This window comes from Leptonotus elevatus, chromosome 10 (genome assembly GCF_054856555.1).
Source record: "Leptonotus elevatus isolate MCC_2025b chromosome 10, RoL_Lele_1.0, whole genome shotgun sequence".
NCBI lineage: Eukaryota > Metazoa > Chordata > Actinopteri > Syngnathiformes > Syngnathidae > Leptonotus > Leptonotus elevatus.
The window spans coordinates 2044142-2058658 of record NC_141248.1 but is presented as its reverse complement, the minus strand read 5'-3'; the positions used below and the strand labels follow the sequence as shown (position 1 = coordinate 2058658).

General features: G+C 37.9%; 1 protein-coding gene across 18 annotated transcripts in view; it reads left to right on the top strand.

The window, feature by feature from the left end:
- plekha6 (pleckstrin homology domain containing A6) overlaps nucleotides 1–14517 on the top strand; it is a 141550-nt gene that overhangs the window by 64034 nt on the left and 62999 nt on the right. For 16 of the 18 annotated variants that reach the window (XR_015096359.1, XM_086087823.1, XM_086087824.1 and 13 more), the window contains 4 exons: nucleotides 1301–1415; nucleotides 2964–3068; nucleotides 3258–3330; nucleotides 12342–12442. Coding sequence is in view for 15 of the 18 variants with exons in the window: in XM_086087823.1 (XP_085943949.1) it covers nucleotides 1301–1415; nucleotides 2964–3068; nucleotides 3258–3330; nucleotides 12342–12442 (394 nt within the window). In the remaining 3 variants the exon portion in view is untranslated. Of the gene's footprint in view, nucleotides 1–1300; nucleotides 1416–2963; nucleotides 3069–3257; nucleotides 3331–11851; nucleotides 11995–12341; nucleotides 12443–14517 lie in introns of those variants that run through there. The other 2 variants (XM_086087837.1, XM_086087836.1) reach the window with 1 other exon arrangement.

The following is a 14517-nucleotide window of genomic DNA, read 5'->3' as shown; positions in this document are numbered from 1 at the left end:
CAGTAGTAAGCTCTATCGCGCATGCTGTTACTGTACAAAATTTGAATATTTTGGAATGAAGCCAAGCCAGATCCCACTTATTGCCCATACTTAGTTTCGCCCATCTACTGCCCACCTACTGCCCAAGTGGGGCCCAACAACGAAGCCCACTCGAAGCCTATGCCCAGCCAAAGCCCAACTAGACCAAATGGTGCCCATATGGGCCCCAACTGTACGTGTTTACTGGGAAGCCGGCTGCTGCGCACAGCGCCCACAAAACTCTGGAGAGCTGCATGCATGCATGCATGACTGGCCAGCCCTTGCAGTACCACCGCATCTTCTTTAAATGTGGAAAATGGATGGATGTTCAATTCTTCAATAAACATTTGAAACAAAATGGCTCCTTTGGAGCAATAAATCATAGTGGAGCAGGAGGGGGAGAGAAGGAAGGGGGAAAAATACCTGAGTGAGAGGTGAACCTGTGACTTTCTGTTTAGAGGGTGAATGCACTTACCACTATACCTTTAATTCAGTTAGGGTAAGCAGTGCAAAAATGTTACTTGTAGTTTACACGTGTCAGCCAGAACCTTTTAAGACGGCCAATTATCATTGCACTTTAGCATTGCAAATGTAAAGGATAATGAATTGCTTTGAATTCATTTGGACAGAATGTTTACTGATAAAGGCTACTTTTGTCATTATCCTGCGAGCATGGAGGTCTCAGAGAAAGTAGGCGTGTGTTTAGTCTGCATAGGAAGAGCGGGAGTGGGTCCGCACCTAATGACGTCATTAAGTGAGCACCTGTTTGTTTTCTCAGGTTGGGAGGGGCTGGTGCTTGGAGAGCAGAATGACTTAGAATTTCTAATAGCGAGGCGAATGGAGGAAAACACCACTTCGGTGATGTTTTTGGTGAAGAATTAGCATTTTAACATGGATAAAAGCTCCAAAAAGTAGATGTTTCACGACATTTCTGTGTGGTAGCCCAGCACTACCACAAGCATTGCTAGGAATTCCAGAAAGCGCAGGACAGTGACATTTATTATGAACATGCCTCATAAGAAAAAACAACAACAACAAACGTCTGTAAGGCTTAACCATGAGTCACAGGTTTGAGATCCCATCAAACAAAAGAGAGCTGCGGCGGTGCCCTTAGGCAAGGCACTCACCATTTGCAAATGCCAAAACCTGGACTGACATCTCTCCTCAGTTGTGAAAACATTCTCATCAAAGTTGAATCTTGCAACTTCAGATGTTACTGTAAACAATATTTTTTTGTAAAAAATATGATACCTCAGCATCAATGCTTTTTTTTGTCTGTCAGGACCTGTGATTTGATGATGAAAGGGAAAATAAACACTACTGCTGAGAAGATCAATCACAGTAAAAGTACAAACATGGTGTCAGAAGCGTCTCAAGAAGTCCAGCCTTGTGTACGGGTAAGAACTACACTTCATATAAAATCCGCTCAAACTATACACCTCAAAGGCAAATATTGTTTTTTTCTTTATCAGACCTTTAAAGGTGAGTTTACCGTTAATTCTTGAGAATAACACATTTGTATATTACATGCTGGTGAACAATTATTAGAACATACCCAGGGGCTACTCATGTTGTCCTTGGGGCTAACTAGTACATGCTGGTACCTATACATGTGCATGTTTTTTTTCTTAAGGTCAATGCGAAGGCATCTGTGTAACTGCGTCTCTTTTGTATGACCTTCCACTGTACCCCTCTTCTATGCGTAACTGCTGCAGAAAAGGAGAAAACAAAGTTAAATGGAGGCAATAAACTTCAAAGAGTCGGCTTGTTTACTCAACTCTGCAAGCAGCCAATCATATTCTTCCCTCCTTAGAAGTCTTCACAGAAAAAAAAACAAGAGAAGAGGTCATTACCGGTGACAGCCAGTGTTAGCGGTTATTGTAACTATCGTAAACAGTCAAACTGGTAATCGGCCCATGCCTACTTGGAAAGTATTATTTGCAGCCTGGGGAACTCACTAGTAGTTTTTTTCCTGGCACGACCAGTTTTTGGATAAATCCACTCATTAAGTTGCATTATTCTTGGTGAGCAACGAAAACTATGCTATTGTATATACATTTGTAACATTGGCTATTATACATCAAACTGGAATGAAACACCTTTTTCACAACCTCTAAGTACCATTTATACAGTGTCTATACAATTGGACAAGTTTTCACTGGCTGTGTTAGCAAAAATAAAAAAAACTACATTCTCAAGATGTTACGGTAAATATTACAATTCAATAATATTTATACGATCATCTTATTTGACTTGATGATAATTGATGTCAAATAATGTTGGGTGCTGCGTGTGTAGCAGTGTCAACCATGGAATTCTATTTCACCCAGCTTTTACAATTTCATTCATAGACTGAAATAATCAACATTTATGCTAAAATAACTAGGGCTGGGTATCAATTCCAATTTACTTAATTGATTCGATTTCGATTAACAAGAGTTCAGTTCGATTCGATTTAGATTTTTCGCGATTCGATTTGATTTACTTGATTTACTACTATAAAAGCGCCACAAATATTAAATTAAAAGTAAATTTTAACACGTGTTATTATCACTTAAGTGTTACACAAGCATTGACATCAGCAAGGACGAGATGAAAACATTTTCATAATTCTAATACAATACTTTTATACATAAATTTTAAATATTCTGAATTGTATAAAAGTGCAATAAATCAAGTCGTTCATAAATGTAAGAAAATACTTTTCAAATCATGTGAACAGTAATTTCTAGAAAACTATAAGAGATTGGCTTTTAAAACTCTTATTTTCTTAAGATTTTATGGGAAAAAGAGACATTAAAATGATCGATTCATGGTTTTATGAAAAAAAATGCATGGATGCAATTAGTTTGCATACTCACCCATCATCCTCCAGGAGATGCTGTGGCACCCTCAGACTTTGCTTTGCTGTATAACACTCATGGCATTTCGTCTTCTTGTCTCAGACATCCCGAATGCCAAGAAAGGCAGCGACATTTGGGAAGCGCTCCAACTCCATGCGTAGGAATCCTAAAGCAAAAGTCAGCAAAGCAGGATGGCTATACAAGCAGGTATATTATTCAATCACCAATCCATTACTGCCTGTTCTTACAGAGAATGTGTCATAGGGTTGAAAATTGTTGTTCTTTTGGTTCATTATTATATTATGTGTCTCAAACAGATTAGACAGCATATTAGTAATACAATGTCAATGTTTAACGAATACTTTGATCTGATATAATCATGTGTGTCCCCACCAGGCCAGTAGTGGAGTGAAGCAGTGGAACAAGAGGTGGTTTGTCCTCTCTGACAGATGTCTGTTCTACTATAAAGGTGTGTGCCCCTGGTTTTCAAGTTTAAAATTCATCCTTCATCATTCACACCCCAAAACGTATAAATACGTTATTTAAAAAAAAAAATACTTTGTCCTTCACTCCCAAAATGTTTTTTTTAATGCCAGATCATACAGAAGGCTTTGATGCAGCTTCTGCAATGGTAGTTTAAAAAACGACCAGCAGGTGGCAGCAGAGTATAAGAGATCAGCTAGGGCCATGTTGCAACAAGTTCTTTTTGCCAGTGTTTTCAACAGGTTTGTAAATAATGATGAAACTTAACTATATTCTAATGCTAATTTCTGCAAAACCGAAACAGATAGAAATATACAGTTTTTCCTGATGAAAGAAGAGACTCTAATCTTTCTTTTGTAGGTTCCATGTTTTTATAGCAATAGAACACAAGATTATGTGGGCCTTGCAATATCAGTCAAAATCCAGAAAAACAGCCAGGAGCGAAGGGGGTTGCTTCAGTGAAAATGGCTGTATGGAAAGTACAATAATTTGCTAATAAGTTAATTTTGTATTTATCTTGGATGCATGTTGCAAAAGTGATGAAAATGAATTCCGTGTTAATAATGTTCTACCAGCGTACATACAAAGAGTTTAGCATTTGTGAATTTAAATACGTCTAATAGTGCTAACTTGGCTCTGCTCCGCACAATAGTAGCTTCTTCTCAATAATGGCTGCAATACAAACCTTCTATTAATATATACTGTTTCAACTCAATTGCCATTTTAATACAAAAACAAGGAAACTGAAGCGGCTGTTTCGATGAATACAGAGACAACTCTGTCACTAGACCAATTGCAATTTCTGCAGAAATTCCATGGGAATGCTGAAAAGTTGAATGCTATTAGCTGAAAGCTAAGATTTTAATGCATGTGCTTATGAAGTAAATCGAAAGATAAATGACTAAAGTACTAAAATGTGGTCCAAGCAGGGTTTGAGCCCAGGTACTCTGTGATGGAAGGTCTAACCACTAACCACTGAGCTAACTTGACTTGTTAGAAATGGCATATTTATTTTTGAAAAGTGTCATCTGATGTTGAAAGTTAACATGCATTTTATAATTTCCGTGAAATTACAAAAAAAATTCTGATATTATAGTCAGTTGGTATCGAACCATCGAATGTACTAAGTGGCCCAAGTGGGGTTTGAACACAGGTACTCCATGGAGGTAGGTACTTGCTTTAACCACTGAGCTAGCTTGACTTGTTTGAAATAATGGCTAATTATTTTTAAAAGTGTCATCTGATGCTGAAAGCTAACATGTATTTAATCATTTCAGTGAAATTATAATCCATTTCCTGATATGACAGTCAGTTGGTTTACATGTATATCACTTAGCATAATGGCCATGGATATATTTGCAATGTACAGTCAGAGACGGGATTTAAACTTGCAACCTCCTGGTAACTGGACAATGCACTTTACCAACTGCGCCACTAGCAGTACCAGGTAGCTGGTCATGATGATCAGTTGTATGTATGTAAGTGGGTGTGGAAAGTGACTTAGGTTTGACCATTTAAAAAGGAATTGGGAAAAGTTAATATGTTATACGTTAAATTGTGGGAATACTGTAAGTAATATGGAATCAGACGATATATACTCCAATAGGCGTGTACGGTGTAAATCGGAAGTATTAACTGGGAGTGCCTGAAATAATAAAGGTTAGAAACAACATAAGTTGCTGTTCAGCATTCCCACAATTATTTGATTGAAGAGTGAGACATGTATACTGTGTGTATGTGAGGGGTGTTCCGCTCATGAGTGACATCTGCAGATTCTGATTCCGATATTGATCACATGGTTTAGTTGCACATATATATATATTTATTTTAGAGTTACTCATTAAAGATTAGGGATGGGACACCACACGAGATTAGAACGACACGAGATTTGTCGTCCCAAGTTAAGTGACAAAAAGTAAGAGGCATTTTTTATGCCTTGGGTATCCCGTTTATTTAGAGTACACTGTCAGGAAGACAGTCGCAGCGACACTTGTTCATAACAGTAACATGCGGTGTGAAGGCCAACTTCAAAATAAGACTTACTATACCAATAATATATGGACAACATTGCCTTTGTACGCATTACGCACTTATTTTGTAGTTGTTCCCGGCAGCGTGTCGCAGCGTAACAACGACTTGACTGGTTGCTGACGTCAGCAACACGCCGTTGTCATGAAATCAAGTTCAATCAAGTAATTACGGATACTAAAATAATCGACTTAATTGCGCTTACATTGTATTATATGCCACATATTGCCAGCATTTACTAATGCTAGTATGGCTAGCAATGCTAATGCTAATGCAACTAGCATCAATAATGCTAATGAGGCTAGTGCCACTCAGAAAGTGTGAGGGGTGTTGGATTCTATTTGAAAGGCGTAAATGATTCTACGCACTTTGATGCTGACAGCCTGACACACTTGACGTGTTGATCACGTTTAACAAACCAGGCTTAAAGACGCCCTGAGGATCAAGCATTTAAGTTAATTTGTTAAAATGTACACAGTATTTACTTGTCCATTTATGCATCAATCCATTTTCTTAACCGCTTGTCCTCACAAGGGTTGCGGGGGGCGCTGGAGCCTATCCCAGCTGGCTTTGGGCAGTAGGCGGGTACACCCTGAACTGGTTGCCAGCCAATCGCAGGGCACATAGAGACAAACAACCATCCACACTCACAATCACACCTATGGACAATAAGGAGTGTTCAATTATTGTCCATTTATGTTTCCAGAATTATTATTTACACATTCATACATTTTGGTATTTTTTGTTTGTTCAAGTAGCTAAGTTGATGTGTCAAATCTGCCACTCTCCGTCTTTCACTTGCATTTACCTAAAGTATGCTAGCTTCTGATTAGTTAGTGCTAGTCAGCTGTTAGGTGATCAGGAAGTGTTGTCGCTCTCGCTGCCGTGTATGACGAGTAAAGTTTAATTTAAGAATAAATCCGTCTCCATCCTGCCTTTTCATTTTATGGACTGTACCATTAACCACCAACGAATCCTCACATTAGACTAGCGCTACGCTACGTGTATTCCTCGTGAGTTTCTGATTTTTTTTTCTCGAAAATTTGCCACTCTATAAAGTTTTTTCTCTGAATATCCCCCTCCCCCCACCCCCCTCTGGACAAAAATATTTAGATGTGGCCCTAATACGCAGTCGTAATAATTTATAATATAATTTAGTTTTTTCAACAAAATGGATGGATGGATGGATGGAAAGATCACAGCTGCAGCTGTTTTTGTATAGCAGCAGGCCAGCAGCATTTGAAAAATGAGCCTGGAACAAAAGTGACTCTCCTTCTTATGTTTACATTTGCACTTCAGAGCGAGAGATTTTCTTGCAGTCTGCTCAATTAAAAAAAATATTCTGAAAAGGCATTGTTCATATTAAAAATTTTGCAAAAATCTTGTCTCGTGAGATTTGCGTCTTGTCCCGTGCCTCTTTAAGATTATTTTTTAATAAATGATGAATCGGACATTCTTTCAAATTGGCAGTTCAGAAAATGCACAAACATATGATTCAGTTGCTGGTTTGGTCCGCATGCTTAAAGAGTTGTTGTTGTTGTTGTTGTTGTTGTTGTTAAAATAATGGGCACGATCATGAACTCAGTTTATCCACAGTACTAATTTGAGTCATTTAGGATTATTTTTTGTCTCAACGGTTTATGTAAGACCCCCCCCCCCCCCCCTACACACACACACAATATTTTTTGTGATGAATTCACCAAGTTGTAATTGCAAATCTGGTCAAGCTTATTAGTTCTATTTGCTCTACACTATCTATCTATAAGTCCTGTGCTTTTTGATTCTCTCTTCATTCTGACCACGTCTTTTTGTTCCCTGCCTCTCCTCTGCGTGGCCCAGCTGTATTTTGCAAAAGAGGGCCTGGTGAGAGGGAGCAATGGAGGCCATTGCAATGTAGCAATTTGATAGGTAGCTATGCCAGCAAAGACCAAACCTCAAAGAATGGGAAAAAGAAAAGCACGTTTGTGGTCTCTGTTGTGATTTATAAAGCTGCCTCTTCCCCTCGTCTAAAGCACAGTGGTTTAGTTGGTGCCTCTGTGTGTGTTTACACATCAACTTAGGCAGTGATGATTCATTTTATTTGAGTCCTGCCTGCATTGGGTGCCGTCGACAAATTAGTCGCTTGTTGAGTACCCAATTGGAGACAAATCATTCCATTGCATCTGCACTCACACTGTATTATAACCATTCATTTTATCTATGTCTTATGGTAGCTAAAAAAAGAAAATGATTAACTCATTTGCTCCCAAAAATGTATAAAAATGTTCTCTTTTAAATATTGCAATGGTCTGTTTTTTATGTGTGTTTTTTTATGCTAGAGCATACAGAAAGCTTTGCTTCAGCCTCTGACCTGAAGAGGTCACTTAAAGCAATGGTAGTTATTACAAAAAACAGCCAGCAGGTGTCAGCAGAGTATAATAAATCAACCAGGGCCATGTTGCAACAAGCTCATTTACCCTCAGTTTTAAACAGATTTGTGAATAATGATGAAACTTAGCTCTATTCTAATGCTAATTGCTGCAAAACTGATGAAAGAGAAGACTCTAATCTTTCTTTTGGTAAGTTTCATGTTTTTATAGCAATAGAACACAATATTCTGTTGGCCTTGCAAGATCAGTCAAAATCCAGTAAACAGCTGGGAGCGAAGGGGGTTGCTTCAGTGAAAATTATTGCGAGTGAATGAGTTAAGCACTGACAAACACCAAGATTCTTAGTGAATGATTTACCAAGAAAACAAAGGAGCGAGCTGAATTGTGTTCAATGGAACAAATAGCGTATATTATTGGTGGATGTGTTGTGTATGATTTTCTCGGATTGCAATTTTTTACATATCGTGCGCAGAATTACATGTTCAGTCACTCTAACGGGTCTTAGATCATTCATAAAATTGCTCGAAAATTGGATTGATGAATAGATGACACATCACAATAAAGTCGACAATATTTTTAAATGTTTACACGAGTGGAAAAGTTTTCAGCGTGCTGGTTTGTAGCTGCTTTTCAAGACGAGATAAAACAAAATCCAGTGACATTTATCTTAGATTTGATGAATCTCATTACACGTGTTAAAGGTTTGTAAATACATAAAATCATCCTAAAATTTAACTGCATGGATAATTTGGCTGAAGCTATCCTGGTTGCACCCGAATAGTAGATCAGCTTCTACAATTGTTTGCTTGAGAAAACAATGTTGTGCCCATTTTTGAATGTGCAAACCGTATGTCGCGTGTGTTTTTAAGGTCCGGAACAGCCCCCTTAATTATAATGTTTTGTGTTGACCAACCTGAAGGGTAGTCCTTGCTGTTGACTCACCTGTGAAATGTGCCAGTCAGAGAAGACATACTCCAAATGTTTACAACACTGCTTGTCTTGTGAGAGCTTTTGGTGAAGAAACAGTGGCTGACAGTTAGCATGTATTTGCTAATTCACACAATATGATCATTACCTTCAAAGTTTTTTACTCATTATACAGTAGTTAATGTCTGACTTATAACAAACTTGTTAATTCAACTATAGAACATGAATGCCAAAGACAGAAATCATACAAACAAAGTTGACAGACTAAACATCACCATATGCCATTTGCCCCAACATATCATTCCCAAGCTAGCATGCAGGTATGCCCTCGAGGTCTATAGATACAGATGACATAAGAGCAAACGAATTGGATGCTCAGGAAGTGCTTGGAGGCACACAATGTGCCTTTGAGCTCATCTGACCTTCTTTTACAAGTATTTGGGAACTGATAACTGTTGGGGGACTGAGTAAGATAATTGCTCACCTGTGTCCAACAAGAGATTTCTTTTGTGATTACGATGGCACTGCTTTGCACTGCACAACATTAAAAAATAGGCCAGATTTTGAGTAAGTGTATACTGTGAGTACAGTATTTATATAGGGAAGTAATACAAAAAAAAAAAACCTCAGGTCATAACTCCTATATTGTAATAATACTTTTTTACCTTCAGTACTATTTTATTTTGTAGGTGCCTTTTATACAAATTACAAAATTCACCACAAGTTATTAATTAACTAAAACTAATTAAATAACTAAACTAGAATTGAAAAAACATTTTCTTTAACCAAATAAAATAAAAACACCTTTAAAAAAAGAAAAGAAAAGAAAAGAAAACTAATGGAAATCTTACAACAACATCAACAACAACAACAACAATAATAATAATAATAATACATTTTATTTAAAAGTGCCTTTCTTTCCGCGGCCGGGGGCCTGGGGGTTTGACTTGCCCTGTCTGGCCGGGGTCGACGGCTCCCCTCTTTGGTGGAGGTTTTCATGCATGCCAGATCCACCACACCAGCATCTACCGAAATTCTAACAGAATTTGCTTCTCCCTCTGGTCATTGAATCGGTGGAGGCTGGTGTTTGTGGATCTCACTCTGCTTTCTCTATCCTTCCTTCCTCTCTTCAGTCCTCCTTTCCTTTCCTTTCCTTTCAGTTTCCTTTGGTCTCTTGAGGTCTCCCTAAGCTGTTGGAATTTAGATGGTTCTTCGGTTGGTGAAAGATTCTGGCTTGTAACTCTGTGGGTAGTGGGTGGTGTCTGATTGGTGCTGTATTTCAATTAGTTTCATCTTGCTATTCTTTGATTGTTCCTCTGGTGTCCTGGCAACTTCACGACTCTAGCGGGATTTTGAAGTATTCGTTAAATTGAAGGGTATGGAAAAAAAGGAAAAAATTAATTATTAAATAAAAATTGAAGGGTATGGGATTTCTAACATGTTTCAGGTGAATTAATGAGCCCAAACTCACGCGCGCACACCCCCACACACACGCACACACGCACACACACACCCCCACACACACAATGCATATAATAAAAAAAAAGAGAGAGAGAGAGCAAAAGTCTAAATAAAATAAAAAACTACTCTAATGGAAAATCCAAAAATATTACAACCTTCATTCGCAGTTATGGATGGGCCTTCTCGAAAAGTTCCTGCTAAGGGTGCTCCTACTTACTTCGTTCACGCTGCATTTGTTTAAAGCTAATTTGCATATAAGTCATATAAGTCAGTAATCATAGGTTTTACGACCCACGCCTTTCCTGACTCCAACCGTCCATATATATCAGGGCTTGGGACCAGCTGAATTGAGCTGGCTTGCCCCCAGGGCCGAGGTTAAAATAATGATCACGTCTGCTGCTGCCATGGAAAGGAAATAAGTGGCTCATTCACACACTGGTGACAGCATCAGGAGTGATCAATATTTTGCTGGAGGATTGTTAAAAAGTGGACTTTCAGGAAAAACGGATCACAGCATCTATCAAAACTGATGGGTATTGGCACATGGCAATATAACCTCTGATGCTTGAACAGGATTCATACAATATATTTATGGATTTTTGTTTGCCTTTTCTGCTCATGAATGTTTATCAAACAATACAATTACAAGGCTTTAATTTTAATATAGAGGCCAGTAATTGATGTTATTGTGGCAGACAAAAGGAAGAAAGAGGCAGAGGTGTGTCTGCTGTCCCAATATCATGCATGCATTGACGTGTACATGACGCTGAATTGGTGCCGACCACTGGCGGAGTCAGAGGGGAGGCCGAGGTGGGACAAATGTATTATTTTTTTCATAGGGTGTGAGGAAAATGAAATAAGTATTAAATATGACTTGTTCCTTAAGCTAATTAAACTAAAAACTTGTTTGTGTGCAAATTGCATTAATGTTAAACACTGATGTTAATTGTTCATAGACTAGACCTGAAGAAATTAAAGCAATGGTAGTTATTACAAAAAAATGGCCAGTGGGTGGCAGCAGAGTAACCAAACCAACCAGGGCCATGTTGCAATAAGTTCCTTTCCCCAGTGTTCTTACCCACAGTTTTAAACAGATTTGTGTATAATGATGAAACTTAGCTATATTCCAATGCTAATTGCTGCAAAACGGAAACAGATACAAATATACTTTTTTTTTCTGATGAAAGAAGAGACTCTAATATTTCTTTTGGTAAGTTCCATGTTGTTATATCAATAGAACACAATATTCTGTGGGCCTTGCAAAATCAGTCAAAATACAGTAAAACAGCTGGGAGCAAAGAGGGTTGCTTCAGTGAAAATGGCTGGGAGGGAATGAGTTAATAAACAGAACATTATGTGCAAAAATCTCCTGCATGCTTAATATGCACTTAAATATATTTTAACATTTAGAGACTCAAATTGATAGATTTTTTTAAATGAAACTAATTATTTGGTATAATCTGTGGATACCCTAAAGTATCCTTGGAACGCCCCCCCCCCCCCGCCCCCACCCCACCCCACCCGCCATTTAAAAATAGCAGCAGGTAGGGCTGGCTGTTGCCCGAAATTCCTGCTGCACTGACTCACATGGGCTGATCGTTGTCTTGCGTGCGCACAATTACCCCCCCCCCCCTTACACACGCGCGCGCGCGCACACACACGCACACACGTACACACCACACACACGCACTAACAACACGTACAGAGGAGGGATCAGTGTATTGTATGATTGCACAAACCCAACCCCCTCTTTCAGATCTCTCACTCCCTCTCCTCTCTCTCTCTCTCTCTTCCTCATTACACACACAAACACACACCAGTCAGCAGCAGGACGATTGGCCATGCAGAGATTCAGGGAATAAAAGGTAGGACAAAATGAAAAAAATATATATCTATTTGTGGACTTCTTAAGAAATCATGCTGCCATTCATTATTCATTCAACATGAGTGGTTTTCTTCTACAGTGGTCCTATTTATGACCACTGGATTCTGGTGTGTGGGAGCCATTAAGTGCTTATCACAGAGACCATTTTCGAAAGGACCACAATGGATATCTATTGTAGGAAACCGTCGCCATGGTTAAAAGTGTATTTTAGAAATAGAGTCCGTCAAATAGCACTTTTTGAAAAGCTCAACGGTTTTTGCTGCAGACTTCCAGTGCAGGTCTGACCCTGTTCCTTTGACGCTCATTGAGCTGTTTTCTTCTTCACAGATGAGAAGGAGGACACTGTGCTAGGAAGTTTGCCTCTGCTCAGTTTCCGGATTGGAGGAGTGCAGCCTTCAGATAACATCACCCGCAAGTTTGCTTTTAAGGTCAGTGACATCCATGCAAACTGACACACGGTGCTAACTTCAGTTTAATGTCACAAATGTTATCAGACAACATAATTTCGGTAAAACTATATTATTTCCATAGCTATGCAGTATGTGGGAATATGCACTGGCTGTTTTTTCCACAGCATGTAATAATAAAAAATAAAAATAAAAAATAAATAAAAATAAATGAAAGTGCATATTGTGCAAGCAGCATTAACTGATGTCTGTGTTCTTTGGTTGTGTAGCGGTGGAATGAAGGATGATGATACGGTAGATGCTGACTTCATGGCTAAGTCTCATGGTGTTATTTATGGCTGAAAAATATCCCTTTGGGAACCAGCTTTCCTACCTTTCCTAGTGAAGTTTACCTTTATTTTTTGGGAACAGTACTAGCAGGGTGAGAATTACAGTATTTACTGTTTGTTGTGTATGTGATTGTGCAAATACTAGGGGTGTCAAAAGTAATGAGTTAGTTTAAAGTTCCTTTAATGTCACAATTTTTTTAAACCCGCGATTAACTCATTTGCTCCCAAAAACGAATAGAATCATTCTGGGGGGTTTTTTAAATTCCAAAACGTATGTATATGTTTTTTTATGCTGTAGAATATAGGAGGCTTTGATGCTGCCTCTGAACTAAACAGGACGCTAAAAGCAATTGTAGTTATTACAAAAAACAGCCAGCAGGCGGGGGCAGAATATAAGAGATCAACCAGGGCCATGTTGTAACAAGCTCTTTTTGCCAGTGTTTTAAACAGGTTTGTGAATAATGATGAATAATGCTAATTGCTGCAAAACGGAAACAGATACAAATGTACTTTTTTTTTTCCTGATGAAGAGACTCTTATCTTTCTTTTCGTGTATTCCATGTTTTGATAGCAATAGAACACAATATTCTGTGGGCCTTGCAAAATCATTCAAAATCCAGTAAAACAGCCGGGAGCGAAGGGGGTCGCTTCAGTGAAAATGGCTGGGAGTGAATGAGTTTATGACTGCCCCTTACTTGGAAAGCCTGTACTGGGGGAATTCCAGTCGCAGCACAGCAGACACATCCACATCAAAATTTAGCAGTAATAAATGTAATAATAATGCATATATTTCTGGAGACTGGGGTCAAGTTGCATTTTACAATTTGAAAAATGTGCAGAATTTCACAAGTTACTTGCAATTATGCCATCGAGAGGCAGAAAAGTGACCTCACCACAAATCAATATCACACTTGTTTTTTTTTTACAGTACAACTTTTTAATTTTAACTAAATGTTATGAATTATTATGAAATTAGTGTATCAATGACTATAATTTAGTCATTGATAGCAGCCATATCGCTATTAGTTTAAATTTTTTTACATTTTTATGTTAGCAAGAGTATGAAAACTTATTTTGGGGGGGGGGGCATTATTGTAACATTTACAACAGATATAAAATTTGTGATTATATTGTGAGTTAACTAATGAAGTCAATTTAATAATAATGCATATATTTGTGGAGACTGGGGTCAAGTTGTTAATTTTAGCTCAATTTAAGTAATTATTATGAAATTACTGTATCATTGACGAAAGATGCAACCATAGTTATTTTAGTTGAAAAAAAAATCCACTTTCATTTTAACAAGAGTATGAAAATGTTTTAATAGTACATATTATTGTACATCTAGAACATATATAAAATGTGTGATTAATCAAGAGTTAACTATTGAAGTCATGCGATTGATTACGATTAAAGGTTTTAATCGCATGACACCCCTAGCATTTGGTCTGAGTCCACCATACCTGATGTGTATGCAGCTTTATACCTGTGTTTTCAACTGGTTATTTTCCCAGCATTCTGTTCTTCTTGAAGTAATTAAGCAAGAACTCTAATGATGAAGTCTCAATTTTTTTTATTATATCTGTTAAAATGTTAAGCTGAAACATGTTCCTTGTTACCTATCGTAACTTCTTTCTGGACTTGGAAAGTTAATTTATTTCACAAATAAGTCATCTCAACATACTACCTTTTTTCTCAATGACTCATGAAATGTATTGCAGTTTAGATATAGGTTACTAAAGGTTACTTAAAAAAAAAACTTGTGTC